Source organism: Salvelinus sp. IW2-2015, unplaced genomic scaffold (assembly GCF_002910315.2).
Source record: "Salvelinus sp. IW2-2015 unplaced genomic scaffold, ASM291031v2 Un_scaffold789, whole genome shotgun sequence".
Taxonomy (NCBI): domain Eukaryota; kingdom Metazoa; phylum Chordata; class Actinopteri; order Salmoniformes; family Salmonidae; genus Salvelinus; species Salvelinus sp. IW2-2015.
In genome coordinates, this window is record NW_019942614.1 from 535380 (window position 1) to 558430 (window position 23051).

A 23051-nucleotide genomic window follows, 5' to 3' on the forward strand; every position below is an offset into this window, starting at 1 on the left:
TCTATAGATCCTGCAGGCCCTTGGGAAGTCCTACCACCCTGGCTGTTTCCGTTGRGTCATCTGTAACGACAGTCTGGACGGAGTGCCCTTCACTGTGGACACAGAGAACAAGATTTACTGTGTCAAAGACTACCACAGGTATGTGGGTACAACCGTTATGAACACTGCAAAACATAAACATATTAGTTTAACTGGCGCTAACAATACGACCAGAAGTCATGTTGCTATAACAGAAGTCAGCGGCAGTTCCATTTGGACATAGCAGGATCAGGTTTTTGCCACGTGGAGAGGAAGGGGGAGAGAGGAGATGTTAGGTAGGAAGAGCTGAGTCTCCTGTGGAAGAGCAAAAGGAGTWGCAGCATGGGGTCACCTCAGCCAAGCACAACAAACACACTGAATCAAGAATCTGGTCACAATGGAATCCACAGCAGCCGGCCAGGCCAGACCAGGGCAACCGCCCAGTATACTGACAGAACCATGTGGAAACTAAGAGCCATGGGCCTTATGTTAGAGCAATCAGAGCTCACTGTACTGAAGCCACCAGATGTCTTTTCCCGCCTATTCATGGTGAATCGTCACTAGCATTCATTCTCTAGCATACTGTTGCTTTGATTAAAGGGATAGTTCACCCAAATTACAAAATGACACATTGGTTTCCTTAATCTATAGGCAGTCTATGGACAAGGAATGACATCAGTCAATGCTTTTGTTTAGTTTCCCTGGCACTGCTTCCACATGCTAACATTTTAGCATTCGTGGCACCAATCCCATTGAAGTCATGAAACCGTATATTTGCATTTTTCGTGCATCATGTCCGAATCATCATTTGGCTCCCGAGTGGCGCAGCGGTCTAAGGTACTGCATCTCAGGTCTAGAGGCATCACTACAGACCCTGGTTCGATTCCAGACTGATCACAACCGGCCGTGATTGGGAGTCCCGTAGTGTCGTCCGGGTTTGGCCGGGGTAGGCCGTCATTGCAAATATTAATGTGTTCTTAACTGACTTGTCTAGTTAAATAAAGGTTCAATAAAAATGTAAAATAAAAATAAAAAATGACTACATTTTAGCGACTTACAAGAGAAATTTGGTTTAAGTGCCTTGCTCAAGGTCGCACCACCAGATTTTTCACCTAGTCGGCTCTGGGATTCAAACCAGCATCCTCAACAAAGTCACTTATAGATGCTTTGAACATGATGCCCAAAAATGCTAATATTGGTCCCATGACTTGAATGGTATTTGTGCCACAAATGCTAAAACGTTAGCATGTGGAAACAGTGCCAATGAAACTAAACCAAAGCATGGATTGCTGTTATACAATGTCCATAGACTGCTTACAGGATAAGGAAACTATGTGTAATTTTGTAATTTGGGTGAACTATCCTTTTAACGCAATTCAAAGTCAGTGGTGTTACACTGGGCTATTAACACTATAAATCTCATGTAAATACTGCACAGAGTCCAGGATAAACAGGAATTTATTACGGATACCCTATTACGCATATATCTAGGACAAGAAATGTGTGTGGTTTCTCAATCAGACCTAGTCATGCCCACTACACTGAGAGGACCTTTGTTTTACAGACTCAGACATTCAGGTGCCAGCCAGCTGCACACGGTGTGTGTGTCTGTTTGTGTGGGGAAAGAATGAATGTATTTTTATGGATTGGTTGAATCACGTGTGAGGCTGAGCCAGCACATCTGCAGACCTGGAGACTCACCACCTCTCCTTAGCAGTCTCAACGCTCTCATACACACACACACACTGAAGGGGAGAGAAAGGGCAAAGGAGGAGAGAAGGGGCAAAGGGGGGACTGGTGAAAGAGAGTGTCACGCCCTGACCTTAGAGATCCTTTTAATTCTCTATTTGGTTAGGTCAGGGTGTGACTAGGGTGAGCAATCTATGTTTTCTATTTCTTTGTTGGCCTGGTATGGTTCCCAATCAGAGGCAGACTGCTATCGTTTTAGTTCTGATTTGGGGATCAATATTGTAGGCCAGCCTTTTCCAACCTGTTAATGTACGACGATCTTGTTTTGGTGTTAGCTGCCTGCGTGAGCAAGCCCAGAACGTCACGTTCTCGTTTTTCTTTTCTATTGGCTTTTTTGCGTGAGTTTCGATATTTATTAAACATGTGCAAGCTTAAGTACGACGGCGCCTTGCGTCCCGACCTTACTAATAGCAACAACGAGCATGACAGAAGATCCCCACACCACAGGACCAAGCCAGCGTGCCCAGCGAGGAGCCAAGGAGATCCTGGAGCCTGCGGCGAGGAAAAGCCCAGGAAGTGAGAACGACATCCTGACGTGGGACGAATTCATGGCAGGAGACAGAAGCCTGCCATGGAAGCAGGTGGAAGGGCACGAGGAGCAACAACGCGGAGCACGCGGGTTCGCGGCCACAACGCGAACCTGAAGAGGCAGCCTCAAAAGACAATTTGGGCCGGGGCGGGGGGGGGGACACACGGGGTGGTTCGGCCGGCCCGCGCGAGGTTGAACCAGCAGCCAGTTCTGGGAGAGGAAGTTGAACTGGGAAGCGGAGTGAAGGCGAGCTGAATCAGAGAACAGCTTAGGAGTTGAATGGCGAAACTTGGAGGCGCAGAGTTATGAGAGAGCTGTTGTGTTGGTGCCATGAGCGCACGACATTCGCCCTAAGGCCAGCGGTCGCTCAGTTTAATTGCCACCTGAGCAGCTCTCCGCTACTCGTCCTGCAGGAGCGTCCTAGCCGTCTTTACGTGTTTTTGATTGTGGTCAGCTGAAGCACTAGTGCCGGACCCCACGCCCACCAGCCGTCTCCATAATATCCTCCCAGCCCTGCACGTCCTGTGCCAGCTCTCCGCCACTCGCCTTTGAGGAGCGTGTATCGTTCCCGGTACAATGTGTGAACGGTTCTACGCCACAGTAGTCTCCAGTGCGCTCCACAGCCCGTACGTCCTGTGCCAGCTCCCCGCACTTGCCGTGCGAAGGTTGTCATCTGTCCAGGACACGTTGTGCCAGCTCTACGCTCCGGACCTCCAGTGCGCCTCCACAGCCCGGTACGTCCTGTGCTGGCTCTACGCTCCAGGCCTCCTGTGCGTCTCCCCAGCCCTGTACGTCCTGTGCCGGCTCCATGCACCAGGCCTCCTGCGACGGTCTGCAGTCCAGAGCCTCCAGCGACGGTCGGCAGTACGGACCCTCCAGCGACGGTCTGCAGTCCGGAGCCTCCCGCGACGGTTCCCAGGCCGGTTGTCTCTGATTGGGGATCATATTTAGGCAGCCTTTCCCACCTGTTGATTGTGGGATCTTGTTTTTGTGTAGCTGCCTGTGAGCAGCCCAGAACGTCACGTTTAGTTTTTCTTCTGTTTTGTTTTTGGTGAGTTTCATATTTATTAAACATGTGGAACTCTAAGTACGCTGCGCCTTGGTCCGACCATTCTTACAACAACGAGCGTGACAGAGAGGAAGAAGGGTTAGAAGTATTAACCAGAAAAAAGAGTAACATATACAAGTGCTGTATCTATATCAAGCCTGGTGTTCTTTCTGTAGGGAACCAATATAAACCAGACGTATGTTTTCAGTCTGAAACTGTTATTATTTCTATCAATTGATTTATCTTCTTGTTCTCTCATTTTCTCAGGGTCTTGGCCCCCAAATGTACAGCATGTAACCAGCCCATTCTGCCTTCAGAGGTAAGCTCTCTTTGAACACAACATCTTCAAGTAATAGCCTAAGGACTTACACGTATACAACCATAAAATAGGTGTTTTTCTGATCATCTTCATGTCATGTATGATAAAAATACCAAATTGATCGGTTGACTAATAGTATAATTAACAGGACCCGGAATGGTTCCTGTCTGCAAAGTGATTTCAACAGGAAGAACTCCTGTCCGTAGTAATGATGAATGATAATCAAAATGTTCAGGCATATATTATGGTTTACGATGCAAACACTTCCACTCCCATCCCATGTCGATATAGACAGTCACATTGCAACCCCTGACCTGATTCCCTCAGGGTAAAGATTGATAACCAACCCCAGTGTTGAACCTGAGACAGGAGCCAGATGTGAGGAGAGAGTTTCTCTGGCATAGCAAACGATCAAGTATCCTACTGAGGCAGTAGCAAACGATCAAGTATCCTACTGAGGCAGTAGCAAAGGATCAAGTATCCTACTGAGGCAGAAGCAAACGATCAAGTATCCTACTGTGGCAGAAGCAAACGATCAAGTATCCTACTGAGGCAGAAGCAAACGATCAAATATCCTACTGAGGCAATAGCAAACGATCAAGTATGCTACTATCCTAGGTCAGGCTCTAGTGCAGGAGAAGGAGGAAGGGGTGTGCTGTGTTTTAACATGTTGCACATGAGCAGGTATCCCTTTAAGCAATTGTTTGGATGTAGAGGGACTTTAAAGGGATCTCAGGCATGATGATCAGCTTTCCCTCTTTAAACATTTGGAACTCGTCTCTGAAGTCTCGCTCTGTAATGAACACGATGGGAGATAGAGAGCTGGTTTCAAGCGCAGGGCGCAGCAGTTGTGTATTTGTAAAAGACCACAGGAGGAGGCAGGTAGCTGGGTCCAGGAGCAGGCAGAAGGTCATACACAGGGGGTCCAAAAAGGCAACAGTACAGGCAGGGAAAAGGCTAGTAACGTCGTCCGGGAGATCAGGCAATAGGTTGACAACAGCAAATCCAATAGGCTAAAGTACAGGCAAAAACTATCATACATGGGAGGATTAAATTACAGGGAAACCCAGCGCTCCAAATAGAAGTGTGTCACAAAACAAACAATACCTCACAATGATGGGGTGCAAAGAACTGAACTAAATAGTGTGTGATAATGACATACAGGTGTGTGAACAGGTGATCAGAATTCAGGTGATTGAGATCTGGAGAGTGAGCTGCGTTCAGGGGATCTATGTGTTTGAGAGTGTGAGCTGGAAAGTGGGCTGGAAAGTGAGCTGCGTTCAGGGGATCTACGTGTTTGAGAGTGTGAGTTGGAAGCAGGCGTTACACGCTCTCTCCTGAGCCAAGCAAGCTACACTCAGGATTCAGGAAGACATCAATTTTCACAGCAATTTACTCAGTCTAAGGTCTGGGCTGAAACAATAAACCAACCTTATAACAGACCTGGGACCATCTCTTGTTGTAATGGCTGCCATAGTTACACGCAGGTCAGCAGACATCCCCCCCAAACATTTTATTTATTTATTTAGTGGTTGATTGAGCTGGCGCAATGGAACCACTGGAATAGTCCCAAAAGAGCAAACCCAGACGATCTGGCACTCCATTCAGGCTCAATCAAACTATCAAAGTATCTGAAAGAGCACTATTTGAACCAGAAGCCCTACTAGGACACTATCCATTGAGGTGTAGATTCAGGGCTGGGCTTCTATTGGAGACCTCTGTGTGTAGGATTACGTGGGGTGGTTTTGGGAGGGGTGTTGTTTGCATTTTTTGGTGTGTGGTTCAGATGCAGGCACTACACCCTAATGCCTCACTCAGTGCATGACTGTTGCCCTAAACATTATCCCTCCCTCTTAAAAAAAATGTCCAAAATTAGAGTTGACTCTACAGGAATGTTGCCCCTCCTCACTGAGGCTATAAGGGTAGAATTCAGAGCAGCGGGGTAGTTTGTTTTGCACGTGCATGTACTTTGTTATGAAAAAGGCCAGATAAATTCATGCCTACTAGCAGATGGTTTGTAGAAGGGACCACAGTGCAGTACAAGGGGGAGAGTTTAGAATAGGTTTATTTAATGTGTATAACTGGTTTTAAATGAGTTGATAGATAGCTGAAAATCTTCCATGTACCCTCCTGCTGATTGTGTCTGGCTGATATAGAATATAAGAAGTCAGTTAGCCGAATAGTTAATTCTATCATAATGTCAATTCTGACAAGCCTTACTTCATTATCACATAACAATGGTATATAACCACATGTCCATGATGAATAGCTTGTGTGATGATGGTAATAATTGGTGAAAGTCTGATATATACGGAACATTCCAGCTGTAGTACCTGCCCTCTGAAGCTGTCACAGGCTGAACCCAGACTGTCTGTCAAATGCTGCCTGTTGGTTTAGCCTTGGTTTTTGACACCTGGCTGTTTTCTCAGGTGAAGGTTCACAGTACTGTTCAGAATGCTGGTGTTGGCCAAAGGACAAGTTTCTACACAACTACCATCTTGCCAATCTTGGCCTATTTCAAATGCTGTAGTTTGTAAAGGTTGGATGTAAAAGGACATCTATGGATGTCAAGACAAAGCCTAATTAGCTTGCCTACTGGTTGATATATCATCAGTAATTAGCTTACTGTACCTAAAAATAATCAGGCTAAATGAAAAAGCAATGGACAGAGGCATATATTGCAAAGGGATATTTTTATCGATGGACGCTCAGCATTAAAAAAGGCTAAGGCTATCTAACGATCTCAGCATCTCAATACTGTAGGTCGTTATCAATGAAACGTCACAAGGTGCAGAGCGTTTGATTTGTCTGTTGGGGGGCAAGGAGGGTAGCCTCATGATATCTCTCAATATTGTCCACCATTAATTGGATATTTGAGTGATCTAAAATATAAGTGAATTATACCTTACAAGAATGAGAGGTTTAGGTTAATTTCCCATCCTTTGTGGGCTCTGCTGTAAGCCTATTGTTAGCTGATAATGTTTACTTTGCAAGCTACCGGTAGAAACATTGTACAGTTGGCTAAACATAGTGCTAAGTAGACAAAATTTATTTTTTTCTCCAACCAACGTAGGCCTACCTAGTGAAGTTAGCCAACATTAACCCTTTTCAACAGCTAGCTACAGGCCAAATGGATCGGCTACCCTCACAAATCTGAAAATACATGATCAATTGATGTTTCTTTATCATGAAAAACATGCAGTTACTTGCTGTATAACTTTGATAGAGCTAAATGTGGAATAATCTGAAATGTGTAGTTCTGACTATACTCTTCAAGGTGATGATATTAAAACCAAATAGTTCTAACATTTATTTAACAATCCCTTAAAAACACCATGTACAGTAGTTGTCAATGCTTTTAGTGGAGCTGGGTGGCTCCTTGCCCCCCAGCAGGCGATTCAAAATGTTCTCAACTAGCCTACCTGGTTAAATAAAGGTGAAATAAAAATACCAAAAATTAAAAATCAAACGCTCTGAACCTTATTGTGACGCTTTACTGATAACGACCTATGGAATCCCATTTGAATAGGATGTCTTTGGTTACAGGACTCTGATTGGCTGGTGCATTTCCCACTGTCACCTGCACCTGCAGAAGATGAAAAGTGCTCTGAATTGAATGCACTCTGTTACTGCCAACATCTACGTACGGTTTTGTCCATAAAACAAACAAACAAAACAACTTTGGTGATGACTACTGATGAAAAATGTACATACTATGACTGTGATAAGTGGTTGTCTCAGCCATAGAATCATTTAATAGGATCTCTATGGTCTCAACTATCTTAAGATGCACTAACTGTCAATCGCTCTGGATCAGAGGCTGCTAAATGTCAACATTTTTATATATCATTTTAAAAGTCCACTGAACAGAACCACCTGTCACATGTTTCTCCCACACCTGACATTGGCCGCAGGAAAAATTGGAGAGTTGTCCTGGCCATGCACGCCATGTTTAACTGTTTTAAATGAACCGATCCAGCCTATACTGATAGCTACTCTAGTTCAGTGGACACTGAAAAGGCTGTCTGTTTGTCTCCACAGGGCTCTGATGAAACCATCCGAGTGGTATCCATGGATAAAGACTACCACGTGGAGTGCTATCACTGTGAAGTGGGTAAACATTAAGATACAAATTCCCTTTTCTATTTCCTTGTTGTTTTCCCTATATCCTTGTAGAGACTGGATGTTCTGTGTTGTTGGTGACAAGACTAAATGTTAAAGCTGTCATCTTAGTAAGTATATCCACTATAAAATGCCTCATTATTTCTCCACATGAATATGCTTAAATACCAGGGGGTAGATCCTATACCATATGTCAGCCTTCTCATCATATCAAGAACTCCATATTTCAGTCATCATTTAGTCTTTTAAAATAAACGTTAGAGAGATTTGGTTATGGGTTCTGAGATTAGTCCTCATAAAGTAAACAGAATTTTAAAGGAAAATCAAAGTGTCAGGAGAATAGTCTCACTTCGTATGGTCACATATTCTGGAAAGCCATTTACTGCACACAGATCATAGACAAGGTGGTCCCAGTGCTTAATTACAGTCTTGGTAMTAATTGCGAGCTAGAAAGAGGAGCTCAAGCACATGTTAATTTGCTTCGCTCGTCAACTGTCTGATTCTCCTCAAGTGCCTCTTCTCCTGACTCCCGCCTCAACAGCATTTGATTGACATATGGAGTTCTGAGAGCAATTGAAAACAAACAGCAGTGAGCCGTGTGGAGACGAGAGCTTTTGAGGATCTGTCTCTCTGAATAGCTCCACTGTGGAAGCCAGTTAAACAATTAATAAGAGTGGATGGAGAACAAGAGGATACTCACTGCCCTTCTCATACAGTGTTTAGTCTGTCAAGCCTGCTGGGCAATTCAAGGGGATTTAAGAATCCCTTCAAGTTATTTCGCCTTTGACAAGGTTTTGTTCTCAAAGATGTTTACATTGGAGGATAGAATGGCCCACAATTCACCTTGCTGGCATAGATAGCTATACCTCTGGGATATAGACAAATGTGTATTTTAAACCAGTGTTTTGAATGCAAATTTTGCAGTTCAGATCCCATAGAATCGGATAGATGTAGATGGAATCACAATCACCTTTTGGGGTAATGTTCAAGTGTTATTAGATTTATTTTATAGGCTTTTCCTATTTATCTTCCTCATCCCTCTGTGTTGGTCTGTAGGACTGTCAGATGGAGCTGAACGACGAGGAGGGGCACCGCTGCTACCCGCTGGACGGCCACCTCCTCTGCCACGCCTGCCACCTGAAGCACATCGAGCCGGGCTGCGCCTCGCCCACCGCTGCCTCCTACCAGCACCAGTTCTAGTTTTAGGATAGAACCTGGTGCCACCAGGTGGCCCTCTGAACTAACTGCCAATAACCAACCATAACCAATCTGCCAAAAACAAAGCTGTCTATAATGGTTTGGATGATAAAGTATGCCTTTACTGTACATGCCTGATGTAAGTGAGGTCTCTGTAAGCGTTAATTGTGCGATTTGTTGATTGATTGATTGCGRGTGTGGGAGTGTGCTTGTAAATGACCTGTTATTATTTTTTATGTAAAAATCTATTTCTCTATTGAAAACATTGTTTATTAGTTGTAAAGTGTTGAACTTTCATCTGACACGAATGTTAATAATCTGGAAATAACAAACTTTTTATTTTAAATATATATATATTTAAATGCCAAAGCACAGTTATATTTTAATGACTGATACCAAGACAATTAAGCATGGAATTATAACAATACAATTCATAGTCTCAATTAGGTGCATTGTGTGTAAATAAATATACATTTCATGTGCTTGTGTAAATATCCTGATCTTCATTTTCCCCTTTGTGTGCCACCAATTTCAGTTGCTCAGTTTGAATCAATGTATTTGTAGATACTGATACAGTAGAAATAGTTTGCATGGCTTAATAGAGAAATTGCTCAGTTTTGTTGTATGTCTCTGTGTGTGGTTTATGGTGTGTTTCCATTACATTTTATACTAGAAATACATGCATTGCTAATTTWAGCTAATATGTAGGCAGTGTCTAGAAAGTCAAAGTTAGCAATTTAATACACATACTGCACATGGTRCTTTATTATTCCATGTCAGTGGGAATCATGTTGTATTAGTATTACATTTCTATTGTTAAATGAACCCTGGATGTTCTGTTCCCAAAACTAATAATGGGCTAATACACCACTTCTAGAATATAATTTCTATTGCATTATTAACCCAAATATGGCAGTTATGTTATGTCCGAGTCAACAATGTTTCCAAAATCCCTGCACACAATTACCACCTAAGTAAATAGATAACTAGGTTTATTCTATTCCAATAAACCCCCGAATGCCCTGAACCTATTTTGGTTTGCAGTGATAAAAAAGTGACTCTAAAWTATTCCGTTTTAGTAGGTTTAGTCTATCATATTTCATGATTTATTATATTTATGCTTGTTTAAAAAAAAATCCCATGATCATTACTCATTTGTATTCCAGTGGCTTACTGTATTTAAAAATGATTTGAGAGATGTCCATATGAAATATATATATATATATATATATATATATATATATAAAAATGCATTGTAATAGCCTGTCAAATTGTCTGTCTCTTCTTCATGAACAAGTAGCCTATATACAACAAAACCTTTTGCACACCTGTAGTAGGTATATCTTTACACGGGTATTTAGGATAATCCAAATAAATGTAGCCTTAAAGGGGCAATCAGCAGTTGCAACGACAACAAAGCCCTCTCCACTGTTTCAGTAAAAAAAAATATGGATTGGGCTGGAGAAATGTAATTCCTATCCATAGACAAAGCTATGGATGCAAAATCAGTTTTTTTCCCATGTTTTGAGGTTATACAGTGTTTATTCACATTTACTTAAAAAACATTTTTTGAATAAAACAAGCTTATATTTTTGGTTCTGATGGGGTACGACAGTTAAACAAAATTTATGAMGCACTTATAAATGATATTCTTCAATAATCAATGGATACAGAGCATTAATGTATGGATATAGCAACTGCTGATTGTCCTTATAAGGCTATTAGGACACACAAAAACATGAATACAAAAGTTTGATCAACTGTAATATGAGCAGTAACGTTAGACCAGACAGCGCTGTTTTTTTCAACAAACTCGCAGCAGTGCAGAATCAAATATGCAGTAGCKCCTTGGCGAGGAAAAAGTCCGAATCAGCCAAGAGTAGAACTCAATCAACAACTCATGATAGCATCGAAACAAAGAATAATGTCTTCCTTCATCATGACAACAAACAAAACCTATATCTTAATCTTGGTAGAATAAAAAGATCCAAGAAGATCCGGAGAGAAAAACGAACCGAGCTAGCCAGGAGTCGAACCTAGAATCTTCTGATCCGTAGTCAGACGCGTTATCCATTGCGCCACTAGCCCGCTTACAATTGCTGTGGGACTGTCGGCTTATAAAGCTTTCATGATCTGATATGAGGATTCGTACAGTAATCAACTAATGTATTTGATCAACTAATGTATTTGTGTGTGCTACATAATAAGTTGCTGCCTGTACTTTATCATAGTTTGCAAATGTACTACGACGCTAAATGTCTGACCCTGGACGCGAACTCCGGTCCAGSAATAATATACAATGTGCACATTCATTGGTACGTCACTAGGTCAGACCTCCTCTAAAGATGGCGACCGCCTACGAGAAATTCAACCTGTAAGTCTTGAAAATATATATCGTTTTCAGACTTTTATTTTCAGAAGCTAACTACTACAACTTTTCTGAAAAAAATTGCCATATTCTGATGTGAGAAAATTGCCGTAGGTGTACGTCTAGAGCTAGCTAGCAGATGATAAGCTATTTAGCTAACGTTCAACTCCAATTACAGGCTGCAGTCATTCGTATGCGGGATTTGTTTCAGTTTACAGTATTGTAGATAGTTTACAGTTATGTCAATGATGTGTAGTTGTGTTGTCCATAACAGTACTTATCTAGCTATCTGCCTTTCGATTTAATGAGTGGTAGAATGCAATCGATCTTGTTGATGAAGCAGCTAGCTAGCTAAAAAATACAGTTAGCTTAGCTGTTAGCGTTAGTTAGCCCATTGAGCCAGCTAGTATGTGTGAGCTAGCTTGTGGTGACGTTAGCCACTAAGTTGAGCTTTGCCAAATCAAGCCAATGGTTTCCCTTTGTATAAGGCGGGATTCACCTTGCCAGATGTTCGTCTACTAAGGTCACTGATTTMGTATCTCCTTCCTCTGTGCCCACTCTCCCCCATAGGCACACTACCCCAGAGAAGTTTTACATTGAGGCTTGTGATGACGGCACCAATGATGTATTGTCCATTGACAGGGTGTCCACAGAAATGATCCTCACCGGTATGTTGAGTAGGCTGTGTTTGTGCTCGTTCATCATGACATGATACTGTCTTATGCTGACCAAAGTCCACTTTATATTTATTTTATTTAACTAGGCATGTCAGGTAAGAACACATTCTTATTTACAATGGTGGCCTACCAAAAGGCCTCCTGTGGGGATGGGATTAAAATTACATTTAATACAAATATAAGACAAAACACACATCACGACGAGAGACAACACTACATAAAGAGAGACCTAAGATGACACACAGCATGGTAGCAACACAACATGGTAGCAGCACAAAGCAGGGTACAAACATTGTTGGGCACAGACAACCGCACAAAGGGCAAGAAGGTAGAGGAAACAATACATCACGCTAAGCAGACACAACTGTCAGTAAGTGTCCATGATTGAGTCTTTGAATGAAGAGATTGAGATAACTGTCCAGTTTGAGTGTTTGTTGCAGCTCGTTCCAGTCGTAACTGAAAAGATGAGCGAATGGTGGTTTGTGATCATAAAGGCAATGAAAAWATTATGTGGCTCAGTTGGAAGATCACTGTACTTGCAACAGCAGAGTTGTAMGTTTGATCCCCATGGGAGACCAGTACAAAAAAWATATGAAAATGTATGCACTCACTACTGTAAGTCGCTCTGGATAAGCGTGTCTGCTAAATTACTAAAATGTTTTTAAAAGTATGATTATTTGTCTCTGTCCCTCTAGTGAGGAAGGACATTCCTCCTCATGCGGTCACCAGGCCAATATGTGGGATCATGGGAACTATCCGTCTGGTGGCAGGTAGGTTCAATCTTGCACTCTTTCAACGTGAGTCAGTTCAGACTCTCCAGTGAAATGATCCATTGAGAAGACTTTACCTGTGTATTACACACAAATGTTCTCAACTCGGTGAGTGTTTARTTTAGCGACACCTGTGCCCCTCTGCCTACCCTCCCCAGGCACGTACCTCATCATTATCACAAAGAAGAAGAAGGTGGGTGACCTGTTGGGCCATGCCGTGTGGAAGGCTATGGACTTTGATGTTATCTCTTACAAGAAGACTGTCCTGCACCTGACAGACAACCAGGTAGGGAGGTGTGAGTTGGGGTCCCAGTGCCAGCCCACAAGCACCCAAGCTCAACATGACTGGATGTTTCAGGCCAAGAAGAGAGCGTTTCACAATGATTTCTTGTTAATGACAGTGGGTTGTTTTGATGTGGATGTTGACCAGTCAAAAACCCTAGCCTGATACTCTGGGTTATTTGCTAGCTGCAGAAGTCACTMTCCTTCATTACTGTATGTGACCAATACAAAAGCAGCATATTGGACAGAGAATGCTTGGCATCTGTGCTGACATAGATGCCCTGTMTTGAATTGGCTATGGAGCCGGTCAACGACAGACAGTGTGTCTGTAGACAGTCGAGTGTATGTGAAGGGCAAAGCTGTCTATCAGTCAGAGAACGAGACCCCTTCTCACAGACAGAACAAGTACTGCTTTCAGACTGTATCATCATCATGTAGCTGTTAAAAGAACACTCTGTTCTGTCCCCAAGTCTAGACAAGTGTTTCTCTATTAGTGGGCATCTCTATGTTCGCTTCTAGTTGAATTACTGTTGGAGGATATGTTATTTATAGTATATATTTATAGGATATCAGTTTAGATTCCTTGTATATATTATTTTAGAAATATAGTGGTCATCTGATACTTTCTAACCACCGTTCCACCTAACTTCTGTTTTGCGTTCCTTCTTCAACCTGCCTCCTGACCTCTCACCTTTGACCTCTGTGCTTTCCTTGTTCAACCTGCCTCCTGACCCATCTTTGACCTCTGACCCCATCAGATGCAGGACAACAAAGCCTTCCTGTCCATGATCAACAGTGTTCTGCTCACAGACGGCTTCTACTTTGCTACAGACTATGACCTGACCCACACTCTGCAGAGACTTGCCAACACCAGCCCTGAGTTCCAGGATATGAGCCTGCTGGAAAGGGTGAGAGAATGAGGGGATGGATATATATATACAGTTGAAGTTGGAAGTTTACATACACCTTACCTAAATACATTTTAAACTCAGTTTTTCACAATTCCTGGCATTTAATCCAAGTAAAAATTCTCTGTCTTAGGTCAGTTAGGACCACCGCTTTATTTTAAGAATGTGAAATGTCAGAATAATATAATTATTTCTTTCAGATTTTATTTCTTTCATCACATTCCCAGTGGGTCAAAAGTTTACATACACTCAATTAGTATTTGGTAGCATTGCCTTTAAATTGTTTTAACTTGGGTCAAACGTTTCGAGTAGCCTTCCACAAGCTTCCCACAATAAGTTGGGTGAATTTTGTCCCATTCCTCCTGACAAGCTGGTGTAACTGAGTCAGGTTGTTAGGCCTCCTTGCTCACACTAGCTTTTTCAGTTGTGCCCACATATTTTCTATGAGATTGAGGTCAGGGCTTTGTGATGGCCACTCCAATTCCTTGACTTTGTTGTCCTTAAGCCATTTTGTCACAACTTTGGAAGTATGCTTGGGGTCATTGTCCATTTGGAAGACCCATTTGCGACCAAGCTTTAACTTGCTGCTGTGTCTTGAGATGTTGCTTCAATATCCACAATTTTCCTTTCCTCATGATGCCATCTATTTTGTGAAGTGCACGAGTCACTCCTGCAGCAAAGCACCCCACAACATGATGCTGCCACCCCCGTGCTTCACGGTTGGGATGGTGTTCTTCGGCTTGCAAGCCTCCCCCTTTTTCCTCCAAACAAAGCGATGGTCGTTATGGCCAAACAGTTCTTTAATTTGTTTCATTAGCCAGAGGACATTTCTCCAAAAAGTGCGATCTTTTTCCCCATGTGCAGTTGCAAACCGTAGTCTGGCTTTTTTTATGGCGGTTTTGGAGCAGTGGCTTCTTCCTTGCTCAGCGGCGATTCAGGTTATGTCGATATAGGACTCGTTTTTGTGGATATAAGTACTTTTGTACAGGTTTCCTCCAGCATCTTCACAAGGTCCTTTGCTGTTGTTCTGGGATTGATTTGCACTTTTCGCACCAAAGTAAGTTCATCTCTAGGAAACAGAACGCGTCTCCTTCCTGAGCGGTATGACGACTGCTTTGGAGTGACCTAGAGGCTGCATGTGTGTGTTATACTTGCGTACTATTGTTTGTACAGATGAACGTGGTACCTTCAGGTGTTTGAATATTGCTCCCAAGGATGAACCAGACTTGTCGAGGTCTACAATTTTTTCTTTCTGAGGTCTTGGCTGATTTCTTTTGATTTCCCATGATGTCAAACAAAGGCACTGAGTTTTGAAGGGTACTAGGCCTTGAAATACATCCACAGGTACACCTCCAACTGACTCAAATGATGTCAATTAGCCTATCAGAAGCTTCTAAAGCCATGACATCACTTTCTGTAATTTTCCAAGCTGTTTAAAGGCACAGTCAACTTAGTGTATGTAAACTTCTGACCCACTGGAATTGTGATACAGTGAAATAATCTGTCTGTAAACAATTGTTGGAAAAATTACTTGTGTCATGCACAAAGTAGATGTCCTACCTGACTTGCCAAAACTTTTGTTTGTTAATAATAAATGTATGGAGTGGTTGAAAAACGAGTTTTAATGACTCCAACCTAAGTGTATGTAAAKTTCTTACTTCAACTGTATGAGGGAGGAAAATAATGTAAAAACATGTTTCCATTTGGAGATACATTCATGAAAAGACGAGTAATGTGTTTGTACTTGTGTCCTATACAGATGCAGACATTTCCTATGCAGGGCATGTGGAAACAAGTTGAATGGTATGATAAAGATGTGTTGTTTTCTTGCCCTCATTTTAGGCAGATCAACGGTTTGTGTGGAATGGTCATCTGTTGAGAGAATTCATGCCACAGCCAGAGGTAAYGACAGAACTGACACGTGTTAACCACTTGTGGTAAATATAAAATMAATACGCTCTAGTACAGATCTTATGATCTTTCTAAACTGCATTGTCTCTGTTCTTCTCTTGACAGCTGCACAGGTTTGCTTTCCCAGTTGTCCACGGCTGTATCCTTTCAGGGTTTTTTTGTTACAAACTCCAGATGAAGACTTTTCCCTCRTTTTCAATTCTCATAAACAGGAAGACCTCATTACCACTTCCTGTAAGACAACAGATATTACCCATGTGAGAGATGTCATTTACGGGGCGGTTGTTTAGAGTGACTGAACTGTTAAACAGCATTGCAGTTTAAACCCTGTAATCTGTCATTGGTTGGAAATCTACCCTCGATGTGATMGGAGCACACTAGATCACATGGTAATTTTTACGTTCATATTTTGCATGGGATTTAGCGGTCTGAGTGACTGGATGTAGAGCCCATTACTCTGGATTCTTTTCCCTGAGAAATACTTGAAAACTGTTTGACACACCATGAATATCAATAGAAGTTAACTTGCGGTTTTCTCCTTTAGCCACAAGGGGGAGCTAGAGATTCATATACGTCGCATTATAATTGGGAAATTAGGGATATTGTATTCACAGACAATGAATGGAAAGTGGATCCATTGACATATTGTGATGGAGCCCACATTTCTAAGCAGCACAACAGTCCCAACTCCAAAACATTTTCTGAAAAGGAMGCAGAMAAAYGTTSAATTCAGGAGGTAAAGTTAGGCTTTAAAGGTTAAGACCGTGTTGTCCCTAACCATGTGTTGTGCAGTCATCATTATGAAGTCCTGCTGCATCAATGGGAAGATCTTTGACTGGAACATCATCTCCAGGCGGAGCTGCTTCAGGGCTGGAGTGCGTTACTACGTCAGAGGTGACTGACTCCACATCCACCAGCACGTCTAACTGGAGCTTTCTGACTAGAGCAGGGATGATGGACAATCTTTTACACAGTGGACCGGTGTTGGTGCAGGGGGTTTTGTTCCAGCCAAACAGTAATACAAACAGTACCAGTCAAAAGTTTGGACACGTCTACTCTTTCAAGGGTTTTTCTTTTGTAGATAATAGTCGAAGACATCAAAAAACTATGAAATAACACATATGGAATCATGTAGTAACCAAAAAAAGTGTTAAAAAATTCAAAATATATTTTTAAGAATCTTTCAAAATAGCCACCCTTTGCCTTGACGACAGCTTTGCACACTCTTGACATTCTCTCAACCAGCTTCATGAGGAATGCTTTTCCAACAGTCTTGAAGGAGTTCCCACATATGCTGAGCACTTGTTTGCTGCTTTTCCTTCACTCTGCGGRCCAACTCATCTCAATTGGGTTGAGGTCGGGTGATTGTGGAGGCCAGGTCATCTGATGCATCACTCTCCTTGGTCGAATAGCCCTTACACAGCCTGGAMGTGTGTGTTGGGTCATTGTCCTGTTGAAAAACAAATGATAGTCCCACTAAGCGCAAACCAGATGGGATGGCGTATCGCTGCAGAATGCTGTGGTAGCCATGCTGGTTAAGTGTGCCTTGAATACTAAATAAATCACAGACAGTGTCACCAGCAAAGCACCATCACACCTCCTCCTCCATGCTTCACAGTGGGAACAACACATGCAGAAATAATCCGTTCACCTACTCTATGTCTCACAAAGACACAGCGGTTGGAACCAAAAGTCTAAAATTTGGACTCATCAGACCAAAAGACAGATTTCCACCGGTCTAATGTCCATTGCTTGTGTTTCTTGGCTCAAGCATGTCTCCTTTTTATTGATGTCTTTTAGTAGTAGTTTCTTTGGAGCAATTCGACCATGAAGGCCTGATTCACGCGGTGTCCTCTGAACAGTTTATGTTGAGATGTGTCTGTTACTTGAACTCTGAAGTATTTATTTGGGCTGCAATTTCTGAGGCTGTTAACTCTAATGAACTTATCCTCTGCAGCAGAGGTAACTCTGGGTCTTCCTTACCTTCCTTATTTTCCTTACCTGTGGCGGTCCTCATGAGAGCCAGTTTCATCATAGCGACTGCACAAAGTTCTTGAAATATACCGTATTGACTGCCCTTCATGTCTTAAAGTATTGATGGACTGTCGTTTCTCTTTGCTTAACTGAGCTGTTCTTGCCATAATATGGACTTGGTCTTTTACCAAGTTTTATTAACGTTCTAGGCAAATATTTCAATAGGGCTTTTAACACTGCTATCTTAGTTTGGGTTAACTGCTTTGTGCACAGATGTAACACATCGAAATTCATATGCTTAGGCATTAATCATTCAAACGTTTATTTTATTTTATTGTGGCATGGCGTCAGTTACATTCAAACTTATGCTCTTCTGTTCTCGATCCATGGAATTAGTCCACTGCGCCACCAGGATGGCATGCCATATATTTTTCTAACAAATACAAAATTGTTCATTTTAGATTAGAATTATTCCCAGTGTCAAACCACTTGGAGAACATTCCTAGAACATTACAAACATTGAAAGTCAATGTAACCATGTTTMAACTTTTAGTAAATGTTCTGTTAAGGTAATGAAATACCAAGTAAATAACATTATTATAATTTATTTTTTTGTCGTTCCTTAAATGTGCTGAGAAGGTTCCAATGCAATGAACTATCCTGCACCATTCCRYGATAGTTGTGGGAAGATTTTTTGCTAAACCATAGGACAACCACACTCTCYCRAAGCTCTAAGAAACATGGTTCTCAGAACGTTATATGCTAGCTGGGTCTTCAATCAATATTTTGATTAGTGGAATCAGGTTTTTTACAGCTGGGTTGGAACAAAACCCTGCACACACTCCAGCCCTTTGCAGATAATATTGGCCTGTCCACTTCTTTATATTTTTACTGTCAAACACTCCTCACTCAGACGGATCATTACATAATGTCTATTTGATCCATCAGGCATTGACTCAGAGGGTCATGCAGCTAACTTTGTGGAGACAGAGCAGATTGTCCAGTACAGCGGGGGCAAGGCCTCATTCGTACAGACCCGAGGCTCCATCCCCTTCTACTGGTCCCAAAGACCCAACCTCAAGTACAAACCAAAACCTCAGATCAGRAAAACCATCGACCATGTAAGCTACCTGTTACAATATTCATATCATTTTTCATATTTAATGTTCAAATGTAAAAACATTTTAATGTACAGTAGTAGTAGTCATTTAAATACAGTAGAGGTATGTGATATTGAGTATTACTATACTGAGTCAAGTCTTTCTTACCTTTTATTGTCCTGTCCTGCTTTCACAGCTGGATGGCTTCCAAAGGCATTTTGACTCGCAGATCATCATTTATGGAAAGCAAGTGATTTTAAATCTGATCGACCAGAAAGGCACAGAGAAACAATTGGAACAGGCCTTTGACAAAATGGTGTCCAGCTTGGGCAACGGCATGGTCAAGTAAGGACTATAGCTTTTCCCCATCATTCATTCTGATCCCACTATGCCCYTCTTCTAACGTCATTCATGTATTTTTTTTTTAGGGGTGAACATTCTGTCTAAAGCCAATGGAACTCCAAATAACCCCTTAAAGAAAATMATTTAATTGGATTTTACATAACTTTTCTCCCTGTACCGTGCACCTCTAGGTACATAGCGTTTGACTTCCACAAGGAATGCAGTCGGATGAGGTGGCATCGCCTGCAGTTATTAGTCGATATGGTGACAGAGATGCAGGATGAGTATGGGTAAGTATTTAGTCTGCATGGCCGGTGAGATGAGTTTGTGTACTTTGTGTTCATCTCTGTCTGTGGTTTGCTGATTTTGTTTTGTGACAAATGTTATTGTAAAATCAAATAGGAATCAAATTGTTTGATTGGTTGGTCAGGTACTTCCTGGTTGATGTGGATGGGAACGTTCTGGTGCAACAGGAAGGGATGTTCCGCAGTAACTGCATGGACTGTCTGGACCGTACCAACGTCATCCAGAGTCTGCTGGCACGACGCTCACTGCAGTCACAGCTGGAGGTGGGAACCACCAACCAGACACGCCCACACGGACTAGACATGTCCAATATATAGACACTCCCACTAGTTCTAGACACTTCTACCACATCCATCTAGACCACAGGTGTCAAACTCATTCCACGGAGGGCCAAGTGGCAGCGGGTTCTCTCCTCCCTTGTACTTGATTGATGAATTTAGYTCATTGATTAGTAAGGAACTCCCCTCACCTGGTTGTCTAGGTCTTAATTGAAAGGATAAAAACAAAACCAGCAGACACTAGGCCCTCTATGGAATGAGTTTGACATCCCTGATCTATACACTTTCACCACATCTAGACTCACTCTCTCTCTATGTCTTTGACATAATGAGTAATGTCATGTTCCTCTGTGTTCTACCTCAGGAGTTTTAGTTTTACAGTTCAATAAAGGTGTAGACCTAGCCTCCCCTTTTACATTCTGTAAAAGCAATGGTAGAAATCTTAATGGAAAGTACATTTTATGAGGAGCTCGTCCATTTTGACCTAACATAGACCTTTTGACTTGACAAAGTCATACGTTTCACAACTTATACTACCTTGACTCACTTGACCCATATTTGCAAATGAGCAACAAACAGACAAAACAGAGACTGGAAAACCCAAACTCTGTTGAAGGCCTCTGACTAAAGCTGCTGTCTCTGTGGACTTTGACTGTGGGCTGTTTAGTTATCTGACCCTATGTGGGCTGTGAAAAGGTCAGGTCTCATCTCACCCAGGTACAATAAATACTTCAGGTACCATTGTGTTTTTTATTAAACTGTTTTAGCACTGTGGGTTAAACTGTCATTGAAACATGTATTAATAGTGTAGTAGTTAGCCTGCTGGTTGACCCACAGGGTGATGAAGGTGAAGTTGCATCAAGGTCTTTCGGGTGAACAACAGTGCTGAATCTGATGGCGACCATCTTGGTTCCACCTTGCCCCCTGTAGTCAGGCCACTGCAGTATCTCACCAAACATCTTTGTTTATCTGCAGCGACTGGGAGTTCTCCACATGGGCCAGAGAATTGAAGATCAGGCCGACTTCGAGAAGATCTACAAAAATGGTGATCCTCAGCTGAAATCTGCACACTTTCCTACCCCTCTGCCACCACGAGCAAAGCATTGTCTTCCTTATGAGATTATTCCAACACTATGGTTTAACATGATTGAAATCCTCCCCTTTTTCCACTGACTAAATCTGTTTATTTCTCTTTCTTCCTCTCTCACCCTTGCTTGCTGCAGCGTGGGCAGACAATGCCAATGCGTGTGCCAAGCAGTATGCTGGCACAGGGGCCTTGAAGACAGACTTCACAAGGTGAGAGAGAAGGGCTCACGTGTTTCTTGCTAATCTGGTGATTAGCGAACTAAGGCAAAGGACTAGCTGTCTTCATAGAAACGCACTCCATTCCATCAGGAAGTCACTGAGTTCACCTGGCTGTAGGAGGATATTATGGATTCCAATAGAACTTGTTCATTATACAATGACAGAGAACTAGTTGTCTTTCTGCTGGCACAGTACCATCCCACTGTCAGTCACACCCCACACCCATGAAATTGGCCATGCATTATTGGCTATGAACTACATCAGAACATCGTACTGGTTTTGCTGATGAGTATTGAATGGACTGGTGCCCTAAGAACAGGGAGGAGTAGGATGTTTTGCTTGTGACCTTTGTGATAACCAGGAAGACAACTCTGAGTAAGAGCGTGCTCAGGAAAGGGTGGAGGATGACGATGATGATGATTATTTGTAGTATGTGTGAGAGATGATTATGACAGGGATGACTGAAGCGTTGCTTATGTCTCAGAACAGGGAAGAGGACACAATGGGGGCTGGTGATGGACGGCTGGAACTCCATGATCAGATACTACAAGAACAACTTCTCAGACGGCTTCAGACAGGTGTGTGTCTAGTGTGCGTGTGCGCCAGTTATTAGTCATGTTTTTGTAAATCCTTGACGTGTGTGTGGTAACTGATAATTGAGACATCTCTCCTGATCATCAGGACTCTATTGATCTGTTCCTGGGTAACTATGCCATTGACGAGGCAGACATGACCACACCCCTTCACGAGACCAAAGACTGGAAGTTCCTCACGGTGAGATCTGATTGGCTAGGCTTGATCAGTGCTATGTATATTGGCTACAATATATTGGCTACAATATGTGTTGGTTTCAGTCACAAGCGGTAGATTGAGATTCCGTTATCTTATTTAACTCCTGTTTCCCCTCTCCCCCTCTAGTTGCCCATTATCATGGTTGTGGCATTCTCCATGTGTATCATCTGCCTCCTCATGGCTGGTAAGACCGCAGTGGACRCCCTTGTCAATTCTGCATTGAATTCTACTAGGGGCATGGAATTTGTTTGACATTTCTAGTTACACCTGCAGCGATCTCAAGTTAGGATTTGGTCCATAAACACATTTTGCAGTACTTCATTTTACAATACTGTTTCCACTTGTACTAAACTGGTATTGACTAGGCAAGTATGTGCTATCAATGGGAACTTTTTCGGTACTTAGTTATGACCCGTAGTGACCCTCAGTGTCCCCCCTCAGGTGACACGTGGACGGAGACCCTGGCGTATGTGCTGTTCTGGGGCACAGCTAGCTTCGTGACGGCCGGCGTCATCCTCTTCAACGGTCGGGAGTTTGTAGACGCGCCCAAGCTGGTCCAGAAGGAGAAGATGGACTGAATGTGTGCGTGTGGAAAGCAGCTACGCCCCACAGACTTCTCCTCGTCCACTTCATCCCACTCTTCTTCATCATCGTTCCCTCCGCATCAGCGGGCCTGGAGCCTGTACTGATTACTGAGCCAACGGCATGAGGAAGAGGAGGAGGAGGAGGGTGGGGTGAGAGAAAGACCAGGTGTATGATGTAGGGCTGTGAAGCATACAGGGACWCGCTCTGCACTGGCCTGCTGCTGTCTACACCACTAAGCACATTGTTTGGGCTGGGGAAYATCCCTACCCTTGTCCATAGACTGACTGTATAAGCTGAAAACTGTCTGATTTTATGATACAATACCCCACTACGGTAACACAGTTACCCCTCTGCACGGAATGCATATGAACTGGCACTGCTGTTGTTGCCATAGCAACCTTGACACGGGAACTACTTTTAAAAAATCTTGCCTTTTTTGTTGTTGTTTTGTTGATTTGTCGCCTTCTAGCT

At 42.6% G+C, this 23051-nt stretch overlaps 2 protein-coding genes and 1 non-coding gene across 3 annotated transcripts in view; 2 read left to right on the forward strand and 1 right to left on the reverse strand.

Annotated features, from left to right (window-relative positions):
* Positions 1-9741, forward strand: part of limd1a (LIM domains containing 1a) — a 60845-nt gene extending 51104 nt beyond the window's left edge. Inside the window, exons 5-8 of the mRNA XM_024136146.2 lie at positions 8-138; positions 3612-3663; positions 7705-7773; positions 8842-9741. Of these exons, the coding sequence (XP_023991914.1) occupies positions 8-138; positions 3612-3663; positions 7705-7773; positions 8842-8985 (396 nt within the window). The 3' untranslated portion in view covers positions 8986-9741. The remainder of the gene's footprint in view (positions 1-7; positions 139-3611; positions 3664-7704; positions 7774-8841) is intronic.
* A 1256-nt stretch (positions 9742-10997) lies between these two features.
* trnar-acg (transfer RNA arginine (anticodon ACG)) lies at positions 10998-11070 on the reverse strand. The gene has a single exon. It is a non-coding gene; the product is annotated as a tRNA-Arg (tRNA).
* Positions 11071-11259: 189 nt separating this feature from the next.
* On the forward strand, positions 11260-22859 carry LOC112068919 (phosphatidylinositol-3-phosphatase SAC1-B). Its single transcript, XM_024136147.2, has 18 exons — positions 11260-11356; positions 11921-12018; positions 12723-12797; positions 12956-13083; positions 13838-13987; positions 15830-15889; positions 16004-16037; positions 16691-16792; positions 18821-18993; positions 19169-19317; positions 19506-19604; positions 19745-19883; positions 20874-20943; positions 21122-21194; positions 21688-21781; positions 21885-21977; positions 22122-22179; positions 22437-22859. The coding sequence occupies exons 1-18, from the start codon at positions 11328-11330 to the stop codon at positions 22571-22573; spliced, it is 1761 nt and encodes a 586-aa protein (XP_023991915.1). The 5' UTR covers positions 11260-11327; the 3' UTR covers positions 22574-22859.
* Positions 22860-23051: the final 192 nt, after the last annotated feature.